This window comes from Triplophysa dalaica, chromosome 1, assembly GCF_015846415.1.
Source record: "Triplophysa dalaica isolate WHDGS20190420 chromosome 1, ASM1584641v1, whole genome shotgun sequence".
In the NCBI taxonomy this organism is placed as follows: domain Eukaryota; kingdom Metazoa; phylum Chordata; class Actinopteri; order Cypriniformes; family Nemacheilidae; genus Triplophysa; species Triplophysa dalaica.
In genome coordinates, this window is record NC_079542.1 from 2,036,710 (window position 1) to 2,053,516 (window position 16,807).

General features: G+C 37.5%; 3 protein-coding genes across 6 annotated transcripts; 1 reads left to right on the plus strand and 2 right to left on the minus strand.

Moving 5' to 3' along the window:
- Nucleotides 1-825: 825 nt before the first annotated feature.
- On the minus strand, nucleotides 826-3,795 carry slc35c1 (solute carrier family 35 member C1). 3 transcript variants are annotated; one of them, XM_056767566.1, is made up of 3 exons: nucleotides 3,611-3,795; nucleotides 2,323-2,828; nucleotides 826-1,545 (listed from the first exon to the last, which is right to left on the minus strand). In XM_056767566.1, the coding sequence occupies exons 2-3, from the start codon at nucleotides 2,795-2,797 to the stop codon at nucleotides 974-976; spliced, it is 1,047 nt and encodes a 348-aa protein (XP_056623544.1). In that variant the 5' UTR covers nucleotides 2,798-2,828; nucleotides 3,611-3,795; the 3' UTR covers nucleotides 826-973. The 3 variants fall into 3 exon arrangements, with proteins under 3 accessions (XP_056623544.1, XP_056623635.1, XP_056623461.1); XM_056767657.1 differs by lacking the exon at nucleotides 3,611-3,795 and adding an exon at nucleotides 3,242-3,379; XM_056767483.1 differs by lacking the exon at nucleotides 3,611-3,795 and having other exon boundaries at nucleotides 2,323-2,955.
- On the plus strand, nucleotides 2,964-10,554 carry tollip (toll interacting protein). Of its 2 annotated transcripts, none has more exons than XM_056767769.1 (7): nucleotides 2,964-2,982; nucleotides 4,307-4,369; nucleotides 6,442-6,591; nucleotides 7,098-7,280; nucleotides 7,393-7,545; nucleotides 9,391-9,481; nucleotides 9,636-10,554. In XM_056767769.1, exons 1-7 carry the CDS (start codon nucleotides 2,965-2,967, stop codon nucleotides 9,854-9,856), a joined length of 879 nt encoding a protein of 292 aa, XP_056623747.1. In that variant the 5' UTR covers nucleotide 2,964; the 3' UTR covers nucleotides 9,857-10,554. The 2 variants fall into 2 exon arrangements, with proteins under 2 accessions (XP_056623747.1, XP_056623828.1); XM_056767850.1 differs by lacking the exon at nucleotides 2,964-2,982 and adding an exon at nucleotides 3,331-3,469.
- An 854-nt stretch (nucleotides 10,555-11,408) lies between these two features.
- On the minus strand, nucleotides 11,409-16,495 carry LOC130435676 (mucin-2-like). The gene is made up of 11 exons (XM_056766487.1): nucleotides 15,510-16,495; nucleotides 15,170-15,429; nucleotides 14,811-14,979; nucleotides 14,222-14,326; nucleotides 14,092-14,132; nucleotides 13,887-14,012; nucleotides 13,622-13,717; nucleotides 13,378-13,506; nucleotides 13,250-13,289; nucleotides 12,734-12,854; nucleotides 11,409-11,810 (listed from the first exon to the last, which is right to left on the minus strand). The coding sequence occupies exons 1-11, from the start codon at nucleotides 15,640-15,642 to the stop codon at nucleotides 11,615-11,617; spliced, it is 1,416 nt and encodes a 471-aa protein (XP_056622465.1). The 5' UTR covers nucleotides 15,643-16,495; the 3' UTR covers nucleotides 11,409-11,614.
- Between the last annotated feature and the right edge of the window lie 312 nt (nucleotides 16,496-16,807).

A 16,807-nucleotide genomic window follows, 5' to 3' on the forward strand; every position in this document is an offset into this window, starting at 1 on the left:
GGCATTTCCTGGAACTACGTCTGTATATCATGGATTGTAATGAGTGCACTTTTGTGACGCCGAATATATGAAAATTCTCTACAAAACTCTGGGATGATCTTTATGTTTGGCTAATTTTTTTAATATGTAATTCCTGACTCTCCTGATTTTAAAAAGAGAAATAAGGTTAATAATAAAAAGGTGGTTAATAATATTGTGATTTTGACCAATTACTGTTCATAAATGCAGATTACTTGATACCCCCTTCCCACACACTTTCTTACATTTCCAGAAAGATTTACTGATCTTCTTCAAACTCGTGCATCATGAAAAAACCCTCAAGCTATATAATCATTTGAAGGTAATGTATGCTGATTATGCCCCTTGTACTGTATTGTATTTCTGTTTTTGTCATGCTGCTATTTGAATTTATTTGAATAATTGTTAAGATTATTTTGTTGATATATTTTAAACTAAAGAAACCCAGCTGTGTCCAAAATGACATACAATATAGCATTTGAACCATGTAGAGTGTGAATTTTAGAAGGACATTATCGTCCCAAATGGAATACTAAACCGGAAGTATATCGGTATATCTGGCTTTCTAATGAGGCATTTAACCATAATTCTTTAAGAAACTGAGAAAAATAATTGCACAATATCGTCCCATTCCTTTTGTATATGAAAGTTAACTTATCCCTCACACATTCATTTAAACTTGGTTACACAAAAGGGCCCTTGCAATTTTAGAACTTCGGATAGATGCACATGACATGATAATATGACAATGTTGTGTATTATGCGACAAGTTTAACATGTCAGGTAAAAAATGATATTAAACAAATGTTATGATTAAAAAAGCTGCTTTAATATATTTCAACAAATCATTTAAATACGTAAAATGATCAAACAACCATATAATAGTATAAAACGGGTAAATTCACAAAACAAAGTGTCTCTAAAATAAAGGCATTTAAAGGCTTTGAAAAAACTTCTACACCCCGGAGTCGTCTTTAGTCTTTAGAGGAGTTGTGCTTTCTGTGTCCACAGGTGCTTTAATTTTCTTCATCTCAAGTCCTTTGACCCACGTGTACGCAAAAGATCCAGTCAACACCATCAAGTTACTGGTCCACCAGAGCACGCTCTTACTGGAGGCCTGGTACGTTACTGCCATCACCGTCTGAGCACACGCTTTGGCTGTGCCGGACACATTGTGCGTCAACGGGCTGGTGAACTTGATCTGAAGTCCTGTTACATAACCGATGGCAAAACCAAATATTCCACCCAAAATCATCATGCCCCAAAAATGAAAGTGTGTCAGTCCGGTAAAATTAATCAAATTTCCCACTTCACCGAATACCACAATGAGCGGTAGAAAAAGCACAGAGGCATTGAGGTTGTTGTAGTAAGAGAGCTTCCATAAATTTCCGTCCACCACTGGCATCACTTTCTTTGTAAAGATGGCATTAAGACAAACACACAGACTGGCCAAGACACCGAAAACGACGCCCGTCCAGGACAGGGAGCCGGCTACCCCTTCTTGATCCACACCGAGCCAGAAACCACCTAAGAGGAATAAGCAAAACCAAATGTCAGTATAGATTTCTGATGTGATATGTTATTTAATGGGATCCTCAACAACATTAGAAAAATAGTGCCACCAGAAAATGTATTAGGTTTGCAATTGCTACTGTAAAACATGTAAAATGGATGATGAATATGAACTTATCCTGTTGAATGAATGTCATGTAGGCTTTGTGATTCTCACACAAATAAACAATTTACGTTTTTGTTATCGTTATCGTTCAGAGTGTTATCAAATAGAGATGTTCGCTTAAAAACTCAAGGTTGGGTTGAGTATTCTGTGCTTTCGTTAAAAATCTTTTGCTAGTCCACCCAGGCATTTCATTGAACAGAAAAATTCAGTCTTTAGCATATACCCTACAGGAGAAATCGTCATTTTAGGAAACTCCGTTGAAATATCTTGGGTCACAACTAAACAAATATTTATGATAAGCAATTGTGGCACCAATTGTAACACCTTTTCGTATTTTTTTAAAGCTCAATTTACGCACAACAGTCGCTCCAGCCTACTGCGCATGCCCAAAGTTTGACAACTCTCCGCACAAAGCCCCTCCCCCAAGGTGACTGTAAGTCTTTTTCGATTGATGATTGGTTGTTTTTTCTGGAAGGCGGTACTCATTCGCTAGTAGACCTGTACTCTATTCCCCATTCACAGACTGCACTTTCATCTTAATATCAATAATCTGTAACACGAAAGAATTTTCTTTTGACTTTGTACCCGCTGCAGAGAAAACACAGGTGATGAGAAATGAAACTCACCCAGAATGATTCCACAACACATCAACGCGTATAAAGACGTGGTCTGTTTCAGAACGAAGTACGATAAAATGACGTTAAAAACGGTGGTAAGCGACCGACCAACGGTGTAGAAGGCAACTCCCACGTGCTTCAGGCACAGGTTGTTAAATGTGATCATGCTTATAAAGACCAAAGACAAAGGAAGCAGCTCCCTGGACACCCTCAGATCCAGTTTCAACGAGGGGAAATCCACGCGCCCCGGACACAGCTTGGACAGAAAATGCATGACCCAACAAAGTCCCACGCTGACCACACACTGGAAAAACGTGACGAATATAGGTGCATCCAGCTCCCTGCTGTCTAACAGAGCGTTATTGAGAAAGACCATCGTGATGGAGATGAACCAGTACAGAGCCACGACCATCGCGATCTTGACCGCTCTCAGTACAAACGGCTCGTCTTTGTCCTCCTGATGCATGGGGTCTGAAAGGGCCATTCTTAATATCCTGGATCGTTTTAGTTGGCTCCTGTTCATAATTCAAAAGAAAAAGAGTTAAATCCGGTGGATTCACGTTCATTAGTTCATCATGACAACATTACGCGTCAGCAGCTTCCTGATACGTTATGAACTTCTGGGCGGACTGCTAGAGTTGCCAGGTCTGCATGAAAAGTCTGCACTCTGTACGTGCTCAAGATTTGTCACAGATTTTCAGTAGTCGTTATTATTGTTATTCATTACATTTGTATGGCTGTTGTCCAGTAATTGATACTCTTTATAATAATTTGACTTAAACATTCACTGACAAAACGTTACCTGAAATTGACTCAATTATTTAAGCACAACCATTGTGGGCCTGTTCCTATCGAAACTATTATTTTTACCAGCTGGTTTGATATAAGGTCACGATTTTCTCAAAAAATGATTGAATTAATAATATACTTTGTTCGTTGTCAAATGAGCTTCATCCAACGGAACTGGCAACCCTGGGACATGACAGCTTGGCTTCCGGGTTGGATTTCCTGGTTCCACGTTCGATTTATGTTATTCTCTATTTAAGTGCGAAGTGTCGACACTGATTTAAACAACAACCCGTGAGAGATAACAGTCAAAATAATAAACTTGAATATATTAGAAGTAAATTAGCAACTAAATACCTCCCTTCGCAAGGTATGTGTCTGGTCATTTAACCATATTTCCACATTGATATCCAGATAAAACTATAGTTTATTAATAAAACATATAGCATTGCATATAAGGTGAAGCTTCTTTACAGAAAATGATATATCACATTTAACTCAACAGTCTTACCTTACTGCACATCAGAAAATTGAAGCTCCTAATATTGAATCAGGAAGTGAATTTAGATCTTAAACCCCTCCTTAAACTTTAATCGTGTATCACAGGTAAAACCACCTCATTATCATGTCTATAGAACCATAGCCTGTTTAGCAGAATTAATTGAGTCATCTTACATAATGTAGTAAAGCAGACAAACACTGATACGATAGATGAAGATACTGAGCTACAAAATGAACATGGATTCACACCTGAGAGTAGTGGTCCAACACAACAACAATATGCTGAAAAACAGAGCATTTTTGTTTTTATGGTTTCATTTTTCCATTTTAAAGACTGTGCTGTGCTGTTACAGCATTCTGAGAAAAAGTGTTCTGCTACCATAGAGTCCATGATACGATCAAAAAGGATATATTGTTTACTGTAACTAAATATGTATGCCACTTCGAGCATTGATTGATGTTATATATATATAGAATATATCATTTTAATTCCGATATTTATTTTATTGAAAACTACTTTATTATTTCAAACGTCTTCGAACTTCAAATTGGCATCCCTTCGGTTCTGAATTGTCCAGCAGAGACTTTTATTCTGAAGTTCTCAGTGGAGCGGGGCTGGTGTGGTCAATCACTTCCGCATTTCTCGAGCTGAGCTGTAACATATCGCTCGGTAATATTTGTTTTAATTTTGTCTTTATTTTAACAGCAACACATCTACATCACATCTACGGTCAACATGGCAACAACGATGAGTACGCAAAGGGGGCAGGTGAGACTTTATTCTTACTGTACACTGTTAGAACAAGAGATGAGCGTCATTTTCACATAATGACAATAACCATCCGGAATCTGCGCAATATTTGATCATTATATATATACAAAGAAACCCACGACAATACCAGAGATAGACGACAATGTCGATTGAAATGACACTACAACTTCACACTGTCACATCTCGCAACAAAACAAGACGTAAACAATAACATTTCTGTGAGCTTTTGAAGTTGATGATGATGCGCTGATCTCTTTTTTACAAAGCGTCTTTTATGTAATGCTTCATAATATCAGTTCGTAAAATTAACTTAAAATAAAGCATCACAGAAATTCTAATGTAATGGGTGTATTGGTTTTAATGGAAACCATAATGTTATGTGGTGTTGTCTCTGCTTGTGGTGCCATCTACTGGATAGGAGCCAATAGATCACAAAATAAAAGCCTGTTGGAATGAGACCCAAAACACAATACATAAAAACATTCTGTAATGGTTTCATCTGTTCACAGCTGATGGGTCATAATGGTATTTGTAATGGAAACTAGTGTTGTAGTACTCTAGACCGGTCTTGATCATTTTTTTGATGGTCTTGTCTTCTCTCAGTCTCAACTGTGTTTGGTCTCGGTCTTGTCTTGGTCTCAGACTTGTGGTCTCTGGATTTTATTTCAAGACAGGTCAAAACCACAACTGTGGGAATAAAACTAAACTGCTGGTGCAATGGCTGATTTGTGTGTTAACATCATTCATGGGATTGTAAAACTGGGTTTAAAAGCATTCAACACTTGTTGTTTATTTGATTCTTCTGTTACTTGTGTTACTCTTAGATTAGATTCATTAGATTAGATTCAACTTTATTGTCATTACAATTATACAAAATCAATATCACAAAAGATTGTATTAAATAAAAAAACAAGATCTCATTCAAGTACTTTTTTGATATCACATCTCGGATATTATGGGCCTTTGTATTATGGGCCATTACACATATACAAGTACAGTGTAACGAAATGTAGTTTAGGTCTAACCAGAAGTGCAATTAGCAAGTGCAGGATATACAGTGTGAATAAATACAGAATACAATATTAGGAAAATACTATAAAATGGCCATGTACTATGAAAATGTGACAGTCGGTATGTACTATGAACAATATAGACAGAAGGCTATATACTGTGAACATTAATGTACAGGTGGTTATGAACAGATAACAATATAGACTATACAATAGTGCAAGTGACTTGAGTGTGCATTAGCTACTAATGCTCTTACTGCTGGTAAGAGAAGAATGGGCGATTGTATTAAAGAAATCTGTCAACAAAATGAATACATACAAAGGCCCATAATATCCGAGATGTGATATCAAAAAAGTACTTGAATGAGATCTTGTTTTTTTTATTTAATACAATCTTTTGTGATATTGATTTGTATAATTATTCAATAAACATCGAGTTAATAAGTGAATTAAGTTTTGGACATGATTAAACAAATTTCAAATCTAGAACAAATATAAAACTCTTGTGCATTTCTGAGCAAAACACAGCTATTTTGCTATTGATAAAAAAGCAATGAAATAAATTAAGTCACTGAATGTTTTTTTTGTTGGAGGTCACAAACTTAAATTCATCTTGGGTAGTTACCGGTTTTTATGTTTAGTTGTTGGAATCATTACCTGCACAACATTTTTAATATTTTACAGTGATGGGCTGATAAAACACAGAACGTAAAACATCCTACACATCGATTTATGCACAATAAATCAACCAAGTTACTTTTATTTTATTATGAGTTTTTAGTGTTTTGTGGATCTTTTGAATGAATTTTCGGAATGCTGGACTTGGTCTCGACTCGGCCTGGCTTGGTGTTGTTTTGGTCTCGACACCCTCAGGTCTCGGTCTCTGTTTTGGTGGTCTCGACTACAACACTAATGGAAACAATTAAGAATTTCAATAGTTTTATTTTAGAAGGCTGTACACAGCTGATATACAGATACAAAATATACTGCAGTGGAATTCTTAGGATGAACTGTAAACAATATTGTCTTATCTAAAATGCATTTCTTTGCTGTTTTCAGGTCTTTGTTGGTGAATTGCCTCAGGACTTCTTGAGGATCGCACCGACTCAGCAGCAGCAGCAGGTGCAGTTAGACGCCCAGGCCGCCCGGCAGCTGCAGTTCGGAGGATCTCTGGTAGCCGCTGGCCGTCTCAGTGTCACAGTTGTACAGGTACATCTGCATGTGCTGATTACTCATTAAAATGCTTTGTCAGGTGACTTCTTTACTAAAGTTAGACAATCATTTTCATTTTGCAAAACAGTTCCCAGAACAGCTAGTATAACTGTTAACTGTTTAACTTCAACAGACTTTACTGATCAGTCAGATCAAGCAGAATAATTTTGACTTAATTTATTTATTTGAAGAAAAACAGTCATTTACAGTTTAAATGACTGTTTTTATTATAACGCTAAATGTAAAGCAAGTTATTATATTTTGGGAAAATGCTTGAAAAACACTTTTTATTCTACATCTCAACAGTTTTATTATATTATAATTTTTATGATTTATATATTTTTTAATAGCCTTCAAATGCTGGCATGTTGAGAAAATGAAACGATTTGAAATAAATGAACCTGTCGCAGCAACTAAAATATATATTTTGATTTACAAATATAACTTTTAATCTAAAACCCGTTTATATATAAATCTATATATCAAACTCCTGTTTTTCACAGGCTAAGCTAGCAAAGAACTACGGTATGACGCGCATGGACCCTTACTGCCGGATTCGACTCGGATATGCCGTGTATGAGACGCCGACAGCTCACAACGGGGCAAAGAACCCACGCTGGAACAAAGTGATTCAGTGCACCGTACCACCTGGAGTGGACTCCTTCTATCTGGAGATCTTCGATGAGGTCAGAATCAAATAAACATACTTCACGAATGTACTTGTCCTTTGTTTCTGATTTATTTGCTTGCACTGACCGGTTTGAAGTGATGATTGATGTTAATTGTGTTGGTTGACAGCGGGCGTTCTCCATGGATGATCGCATCGCATGGACACACGTGACAGTCCCAGAGGGTTTGCGGGAAGGCAGCGTGGTGGATGAGTGGTACAGTTTGAGCGGCAGACAGGGAGATGATAAAGAAGGCATGATTAATCTGGTCATGTCTTTTGCTGTGAGTCCTGACTTCATCAATACTTCTGTCTATGGTTCTGTTGCGGTTTAACATCCAATGATTGACTCTGGACAGTCAAAATCTAGTCAGGACGTTAGGTGTGATATTCAGTAAGTATATCCAGTCTAAAGAGATGGCATTTCTACGAATATTTGCACTCTGCGTGCACATATCTAATGTTTATTCTAGATTAGGGATGTAACGATTACTGGTTTAATGGTTTACCTTGAAAATAACGTCCAAAGGTTGGTATTACCACGTCATATTTGACTGTACCAGTGTTACGCTTGAAAAACCCTGTCCAGCATCAAACAAAGTTATCAAGAGTATAAATTAGATATGAATCTTGAGTCAGGAGTATTGACATTCGGAACAAAATAAGACTAGACATACTGTTTATTCACATCTGCTCCTGCTTCCCTATTAAAGACAAAAATGTGCACATTTGTGGAAATTTTGACATTCTGACACGCATTTCTTTATACAGACCCATCATCTCTATTCATTTTTCAATAAATGATGTGATCTGATGAGTTTGAAAATCAATTCAGCTTGTTTCTTCGTTTATGAGCGCAGATGTCATGACTCTTTCTCCTGGGTCCTAAAGTACACCCGGTATCTCACAATAAACGCAGACGGATGATTTGCTGAAGTGTGTTGTCTTTAAATGAACATCAGAATTACCCCCTTAAGGTTGTTTAATCTGAACTAGGACACTTTTATCTCATGCCCCCAACGTGCCATGACTAATATGTTATTTATTTGATGTAAATCAAACAAAAGTGCATTTACAGGCCTCAAAATTAAAGTTGGTTTAAAAGTACTTTTTTGACATTTCCAGAACATGTTAATAAAACTGTGATAATATTGATATCCGTGATCTGAAATTTTCACACCGTTACATCTCTATTCTAGATCAATGGTTCCCAAGCTTTCTTCCGTAAGCCCCTCCCCCGTGCATATTTACAACAATTTGAGCCTCAAATATTGTGAAGTTAATATTCATTTCAAATGCTTGAATTGAAATAGTTATTGATATTAATTGATATGGATCTTCAATGAAACCAATATTTAGCTAGATTGTGAGAGAGTGTCTAAACTTTATCTCTGCATCTGGTAGGGCTGCACGATAATTTGCAATTCCCATTCAAACCGTGATCGATGTGGGTATCGCGATGGTGAAATCGCAAAGGGTGCATTATGTTTTATGCGCAGCTTGGCCGTGAAGCATTGCTCTGTGATCTGAGGGGAAATGCTGCTCCATCTGAACGAACTGCGCGTTTGAGTCGCTTGAAACCTTTAAAAAAGCAACACCAGGCAAACATCATTATAATAAATATACATTTTTATCATGAAAATTCCTGAGGAGGCTTGTGAAAGAGTGATTGAAAGATGCCAGATAGGAAGACGGTATTTCCTGATGATACGTGTGGTGTTTCTTCTATGGAGCATTGGAGTTTCTCTGTGCCCTCTGGTTTCGGGTGCGACTGCATTTAACAGTATTTCACTGAGAAACTGCGCATAAAACATCGCAGCCAACCGCTAAATCGCGTCCGGTTTCTTTTCGATGAATCGTGCAGCCCTAGTATCTGGTGAAAAATGTACGTGTCTCTTCCATTTTCTTATTGATTTTGGCATAATACAATTGTGAGAGAGTGATAAAAAGTTGAGGTCGATTTTTAGCATACGATTTTTATTCCATGTATGCAAAAATTACACAATTGTGTTTTTGCTGTTTATTAGCTCAACATTCTGACTTTTGCTGAGATGCCTGAGAAAACAACAGAATTTCTGTTCTTTGTCCATCATGTTCTCAGTCTCTGTCTCTTTGGTCTTTTGTTTAAGTCAATGCCAGCCGGAATGATGATGCCAGCGCAGCCTGTGGTTCTGATGCCGACAGTATATCAGCAGGGAGTTGGCTACGTGCCCATTGCAGGTTTGTATGTTACGCATTAAGAACCCTTAAATGTTCCATACACATAACAAGGGATGAAATTATTTTGTGTAATCGTCATTATGATACTTGAGCTTTTATAAAAAAACAACAGCACAGAAGTGAGCCTTTTTGTCTTTTGTCATCCCGCTGATAGGTGTTCCTGGTATGTACAACCAAGGCGTGGTACCCATGGGGATGCCGGCCGCCCCACCCATCGTGCCACAGAGTGCCGCCTGTAGTGAGGAGGACCTTAAAGCCCTTCAGGATATGTTCCCCAACCTAGATAAGGAGGTGATTCGTACCGTCCTGGAGGCCCAACAGGGAAACAAGGATACTGCCATAAACTCTCTACTTCAGATGGCAGAGGAGGTGTAACCGGACAACTGCGTCCGTACCAACAATGTAGAACATTATACCAAAAATACCTGTAAATATACACATGTACGTCTGTCAGCCCTTAATCGTAGTAAGTACATTTAACAAGTGTTATTGTCGTCGTTAAATCTGCATTCAAAAACAGAATGTTTTCCAGAATGCCTTGGATGATTTTTTTAATGACGTTGAGGACAAAAGTGTGTCCAGTTAGGACATTATACCATATCTTTATTCTAGTGTTCCTGTGTCTTAAACATGTTATGAAGATGTATGCTCATATATGTAGAAAATTTACTATCATAAATGTACATGAATATAATTTATTTTGAAGATTATTAAAGAGCTCTGGGTATGTCAGGTTGCAGAGAGTTTGAAATTTGACAATTCATTTTCACCATGTATTTCTCTTTTCAATAGTCTTAAAACCTTTCAAGACAATCTTAGAGTTAATTCATGAAATGCCCCTTAAAAGTGTGCGAACTCGATAGACAACAGTCAGGTTTCTGTTGGAGAACACTATATAACAAGTATATTTTATTCTTCTTTTTATGTGTATGTGACTTCACATAAAATACACTTTTATAAACATAAAAGTGGGCCAATTATTCCCAGTGAGGGATATTTAAATTAACTGGAAGTATTTTTATTTGTAAGGTATTCCATGAAGCATTGTGAACATTAAAAGTCTTTTACCTCCAGTAGTCAGTGGATCTCTGGAAGACGTGGTTACACAATCATTACGGTTATTTAGTACTACAAAGTTTTTGATATGTGTGTCTTGAGTTTGCAGAGGAAGTTGTTTGGACCGGATCAGGCAGGATAATGGATCACATTCACGAAGCATGAAAGCTCGACCTGATTTTGCCAAGTGGTTGATGTCCTCAGGACAACATATTTTGTTGACCTACGGACAGCATTTTTATAAATAAAACCTAAACCCACACCAAACCCCAACCATGACCATAACTTACCCCTAAAATCAGAGGGAAGTGATAAGTGGAAAAACAATGGTCTAGAAGCACCTAAGCCTGGTTGGAAGATTAAATTGAAAAGAAACTGTAAATTTATTTCTGAAATCAGATTGGTTGTTTTAAATGTTGTCCCAGGACATCAGGCACTTGACAAAAACAGGAGTGCCTTGCATGAAAATTGTGCGAGTAGTCACAAACGAATCGCGATTCACCTATATATAGATATTGTATATATGTATTTTTTTCTGTATTTCAAAGAATGTTCTCCATTTTTTTACAGCTAGGACATACTTTTTACATTTTTCTCTGGGAAGGTTGCGTTGTGGCAGGTCCAAAACGTTGTGCGCGCGCTTGCTTAGGACGAGAATGAATTCATGGGTTTGCAAGTGTTCTGAATAACTACGTTTTTGTGAAAATGTGCGTGTAAATACGAATTATTTTGCGCAATTATTGGTCACTGAGACCCAATGTCCAGTCAGTTGTATAAGCAACAACTACAAATAATCTGCACCCTACATTTCTAAAAGGTAATTCGGATCAATTTAGTCCGAAAATCTCATAAAAAAAGACAACAGCAAAAGTCAGTGTGCAAAAGTTTATTAAGAGCTAGTAGACTAAAAGCAGACTAAAAGAGTTTTCATTGTCATGACAGCAAGGAGAGACGTCAACATTTTTAAAGCTTTTACATTGACAGATTCACAACAATAACACGAACAGATAGAAATCTTTTTTAATTTTGTTTACATTGGACAGGTGTACAAGTGTATTGTGGGGGTTGAAGATGGTTTTACACTCTTCTTCTGCGTCTCCTCATTGATTGACTGGGGCAGTTAGAGACTTTGCAGCCACAGGACTCGATGTAAATATACGAGTGATTGATGTTTGATCCATCGGCGCAGGTCAGAGTCACTTCCTTTTTACTGGTTGTCATTTCTTGACAGCAGGAACAAGAATGGACGAGAGCGTTTGCCTCTGCCGAGTATCTGTTTCGAAATAAGAGAAGAAAGACGATTATAGTATGTGTAGTTTCTCTGTCAAACAACACTACATTTCCCCAAACAGGCTCAACAAGTAAAGTAAGTTTTCTCAATTTGCTCGTATTTCATCAATTGTTTGCATAACTTACTTTTAATGTTCACATTTAACTGGTGCTCGTAATCATATGGGTCACCACATTAAGTGCTATATAGAACCACTGAAGAAGGTTCTTTATACAGAAGCGGTGCTGTATGGTTCTTTAGAGGTTCTATATAGCACCTCGGTCATCCCAAAGAACCGCTAAAGACACCCTGAGGAACCACTGAAGCACAAAGATATACTTCTATATAGCACTTATAGTGGTTCCCCTTAGATAATGAGCCAAGAATCACAATTTCTTTTAAGAGTGTATTATTTATTTACCTGCAAAACATTTTTGTAAATTTTGTCATAACCTTGCAAAAAAAGAGGTTATTCAAGTGTGCTACTACTTTACTTATTTTATTCTAAAAACTAAAATACTTTAAAATACGTAATTTATTAAAAATAGAAATAATAAAGTTTAAGTATGGTGAACTCTAGATTGAATTTGAAGTATACTTATTTTCTGTAAGACTATTAAACTATCGGTTTGCATTGGTTTTAGAAATTCTACAAATGAAGAGTTTGGTTCCAAAATGAGATAACTCTGCATATAATAACAGGTTTTTTTATTGTGCATGCCAATTGATATCAATCCAACTCCAGTTGGTTTGTTTTGATTTAAGCCATATTAACTCAAAAAAGACAGCTAACTAACATCATAAAAACATGATTTTTGAAAAAAGTGGAAAACGGAGTCATCTCATTTTGGAACCAAACTCTTCAAATGTGGAACAAGAAGCAGGTGTGTTGATAGATGCAGCTCAGTTGTGATGTCATTACTCACAAAGAAGAAGTGGCGCACAATCCTGTACAGGAAGTTATTTCCACAGGCTCGCTGCTTGCACAGCCATTGCTAACCAGGATCGTGCTGATCTTCTGGACATTACATTTACTCTCCAGTGTACCTTGGGGAAATTGAATATGATCAGAATGATCAGTCTTAAAGACAACATCCATTAATTATGGAAACAGTTATAGTGTTTATATTAATTCTACCAGAATTTACGTTGTGATAACTTCATCAAACACAAAATCTGTAAGAACAGGTTTCATATGCAAGCAAAATAATTTGATAACACTGTACAATGTGGTTAAATGTATATTTGTTAACATTAGTCAATGATTAAGCTAAGAATAACAACAATACTTGTAGAGCATTTATACAGTTCATGTTTATAAATAATAAATGCATTATGATATCATTGACTGCTTATCATAACAAATATGTTGTTTAACTCATTTTCAATTATCTTCCCAAACATCTCAGCTGAGACTCTTAATAGAAAAGTATTTTCCTTACAAGTTTGACAGCAGCCATCTGCATCCAATGCCTCTGTTCCCTATAGAAAAAAAAGAAAAACAACATTGATGTATATTACCATACATTTTCAAGTGATACAAACACATTGACTTGTGAATGTTACTTACAGGGACACAGTCTTCAGCATTGAAGGCAGGACAGGTGGTCTTACTCTCAACTGTCATTGACTGTCCATTGACTCGTTCACATGTGTATTTCACACATGTATCATCAACTGATTGCCATGTCTGGTTAACCTGTTAAACAGACATATTTCCCGGTAAATCGTTAATTTGATTAACGAATCACATTATAATGGTAAAAACAGGACAGATACCGAGGTGGTAAAAAATAAACACTTGAGTAACTCACTGGGATGGTGTGTGTAATGTTATCAAGTGAAACTACACAATCGGTGCTAACACACACTCCGCAGCATTGACCTGGAGTCATTTGGTACTCATGACCCTTAAGAACAGGAGAGGGAGAAAGACATCACACTTCCTGGCCACTATCCAGCTGACAAATATTCCAAGACATTTTTCTAGCATTCCCATTACATTATGAAAACATTATTTCAAATTAATACACAAAATGTAGTAAATCTAAAAAAAATTTTCCTGGTTTTTTTTTGTACCTCTGGACAGACCGTGTTGCAGTCAACCATCACACACTCTGGAAGAAGCAGTTGTGTTTCAGGGTCGACATTCCGACCACAGTAACAAAGCGAACAAGGGTCATCACTTGGCACAGATGAGCCGGGCTAGAGAGACAAGTGTCAGGTATTTTAGATGTCTTTTAAAAATGCATACTTCCGTATAGAGGCGATATCAATATTTTACCTGATACACCGTGGTATTATAGACACAGACTTCCATTGGTGCTGTGAAGATCAAGATGGCAATGAGGTTACATTTTTGTCTTGTAAACAGTCAAGCAGCATCAACTGTGAGCGACTGGTTGTATACTCACCGCAGTTATACTGTGGACAGCAGCTTTCTGCATTAACATTGTAGGATGGCATAAAGCCTGGAGGGCAGAGGAACGTCTCCATAGGGCACAGGCTCTTATCGCAATCTGTGGAATCATTTCAAACATAATTGAATTCAGTAAACGACGGCAGGAGATTTTTTTAATATATTGGAATGTTTCTGAACACTCAATGGACCAACCAATGTGGAAGCCCTTTTATATTCAAGAAACATAAAACTAGGCATACACCTATGGTCTTTTTAAGACATAATATTAACACAACTGGTGCACAAAATTGCACATTATTAAAGGGTTGATTTCTCACAGTGTCATTTTCACCTACATACACTATAATTAGATATGGCATCTACCCTGACTAAGGTCCAAAGGAGTCACTGATGTAGTCATAACTGTTTGGTTTTGACTGGTAAGATTTCGAGATCTGAATGTTACAGTATAGATTCATAACCCCTTAAAGCATCACTCAAAACCTGTTTCCCTTAAGAAAGTATTCGCCAAGAACATAACAATAATTCAGAGTTTGGAAATTTCTGTATATGTGTCCTTAATACTTTTCAAGATCACTTACTGCATTCGTAGGTCTCACAGCAGTCGATTGTCGTATTGACAAGAACTTCTCCAGGCTCATCACAAGAATCAGGTGGTAAAGAAGGACAGGTAATAGGCTGGCAATGGTAATTCAGTGTTTCACTCTCGCATACACAGATCTCACATCCACTCTGCCAAGTGTCATTGGCCTGCGAAGCAAATAAAAACTTCATCAGGCAAATTTGTTGTTCCAATTTTACTGAGCCAATGTTAGAATACAGTGACACATAACCCATGCCATATAATATTTCTCAGCATTTAGGACTTAACATTACTATAATTACATTTTTTTTAAATGACAAAGTTGTGAAACATAGCAACGGAAATTGGAAGGTTTACCTGTCTCGGTGGGTCAAGAGAAGAACAACTACGTTCAAAAGTTGTAGTTGATCTTTCCATGGTTGGATTAGTAGATATTAGTGTGATAGGCTGTGTTTGGTTCTTGTTTGTTGTTGTTGAAGAAGAAGGGGTGGTTGTGAAGGGCGTGGAGGGTGAGGGAGTGATGCAAGATGTTGAAATCTTCACAATATGACAAGTCACATTACAGTATGCCGTAAAGCACCAACCCAAGCCATCAGTTACATTATATATTATATCACCTGGAATTAAGAGAAGTTTACATTATTACATCTCTCTAAACAATTAAAATCTTTCCAAAAATGCAAATTTGTAGTTGTACCTGACTGAAAATCTGTGCCATTTACAAAGCAGCAAACACTTGAAGTTGATGAAATAAAAGAAGATGTAGACACTGGAACTTTTCCAGTGAAAGGTGGTAATGTTTGTGTAATGGGTGCAATTGATGTTCCCATAGTTGTGGACGAGACGAAACCCTTTGGAGTGGTACTTGTCAAGGCAGTTTCTGAGACAGGTGTGATGGATGGTCTGTGAAGTGTGGTGGTATTGTAAACTATAGTCGTACTTTCCTCAACATTAACAGAAGTGGAAGGGATGCTTGGTGTGCTGGTGGCAAGAGTTGTTTCAGCTTTGATTGGTTTTGTTGTTGAAGAAACCCCCTCAGTGGTAATCTCAGCTTCAGTGGAGGATTCAGCTCTTGTTGTTGTGGACAAAACTGTAGTGACTGGCACAACCGTTGTCTCTGTTTCTGTTGTTGGTTTTGTGGATGTTATAACTGGTAATGAGGTATGTGTTGCTGGAACAGAAGATGTTGACAGTTCAGATGGTGTAGATGTGATTTCTTCAGCTGTTGTTGTAGATGTGGTGGTTGGTTGGTTTGTTAGTCCTGTTGTCACCACCTTTGGCGGTCTTGTGGTGATGGACACATGTGTCTCAAATGTAGTTGTTTCATTTTCTGTAACAGTCTCTGTTGTTCTTGACTCTCCAGTTGTTTGAGTAGCTGTCACTGATGTAGAGGTTGTTGCAGCTCTGCTTGTCTCTGTGGATGATGGGACAGTGGTGCTCTCTTTCACAAACAGTGTTGTGGTGGGGATGCTTGGTGTGGTTGTTGCAAATGTTGTTTCAGCTTTGATTGGTTTTGTTGTTGAAGAAACCCCCTCAGTGGTAATCTCAGCTTCAGTGGAGGATTCAGCTCTTGTTGTTGTGGACAAAACTGTAGTGACTGGCACAACCGTTGTCTCTGTTTCTGTTGTTGGTTTTGTGGATGTTATAACTGGTAATGAAGTATGTGTTGCTGGAACAGAAGATGTTGACAGTTCAGATGGTGTAGATGTGGTTTCTTCAGCTGTTGTTGTAGATGTGGTGGTTGGTTGGTTTGTTAGTCCTGTTGTCACCACCTTTGGCGGTCTTGTGGTGATGGACACAGGTGTCTCAAATGTAGTTGTTTCATTTTCTGTAACAGTCTCTGTTGTTCTTGACTCTCCAGTTGTTTGAGTAGCTGTCACTGATGTAGAGGTTGTTGCAGCTCTGCTTGTCTCTGTGGATGATGGGACAGTGGTGCTCTCTTTCACAAACAGTGTTGTGGTGGGGATGCTTGGTGTGGTTGTTGCAAATGTTGTT

What these genes read in the sequence shown, in the direction of transcription:
- slc35c1 (XM_056767483.1), bottom strand. Translation starts at nt 2,836, where the DNA reads ATGAACAGGAGCCAACTAAAACGATCCAGGATATTAAGAATGGCCCTT. An exon ending in GTGTTGTGGAATCATTCTGG is followed by an intron (nt 1,546 to 2,322) that starts GTGAGTTTCATT and finishes TATTCCTCTTAG; the next exon opens with GTGGTTTCTGGCTCGGTGTG.
- tollip (XM_056767769.1), top strand. An exon ending in TCAGTGTCACAGTTGTACAG is followed by an intron (nt 6,592 to 7,097) that starts GTACATCTGCAT and finishes TGTTTTTCACAG; the next exon opens with GCTAAGCTAGCAAAGAACTA. An exon ending in ATCTGGAGATCTTCGATGAG is followed by an intron (nt 7,281 to 7,392) that starts GTCAGAATCAAA and finishes GTTGGTTGACAG; the next exon opens with CGGGCGTTCTCCATGGATGA.
- LOC130435676 (XM_056766487.1), bottom strand. Translation starts at nt 15,642, where the DNA reads ATGGGAACATCAATTGCACCCATTACACAAACATTACCACCTTTCACT. An exon ending in CTGTCCACAGTATAACTGCG is followed by an intron (nt 14,133 to 14,221) that starts GTGAGTATACAA and finishes TGATCTTCACAG; the next exon opens with CACCAATGGAAGTCTGTGTC. An exon ending in GCAACACGGTCTGTCCAGAG is followed by an intron (nt 13,718 to 13,886) that starts GTACAAAAAAAA and finishes CCTGTTCTTAAG; the next exon opens with GGTCATGAGTACCAAATGAC.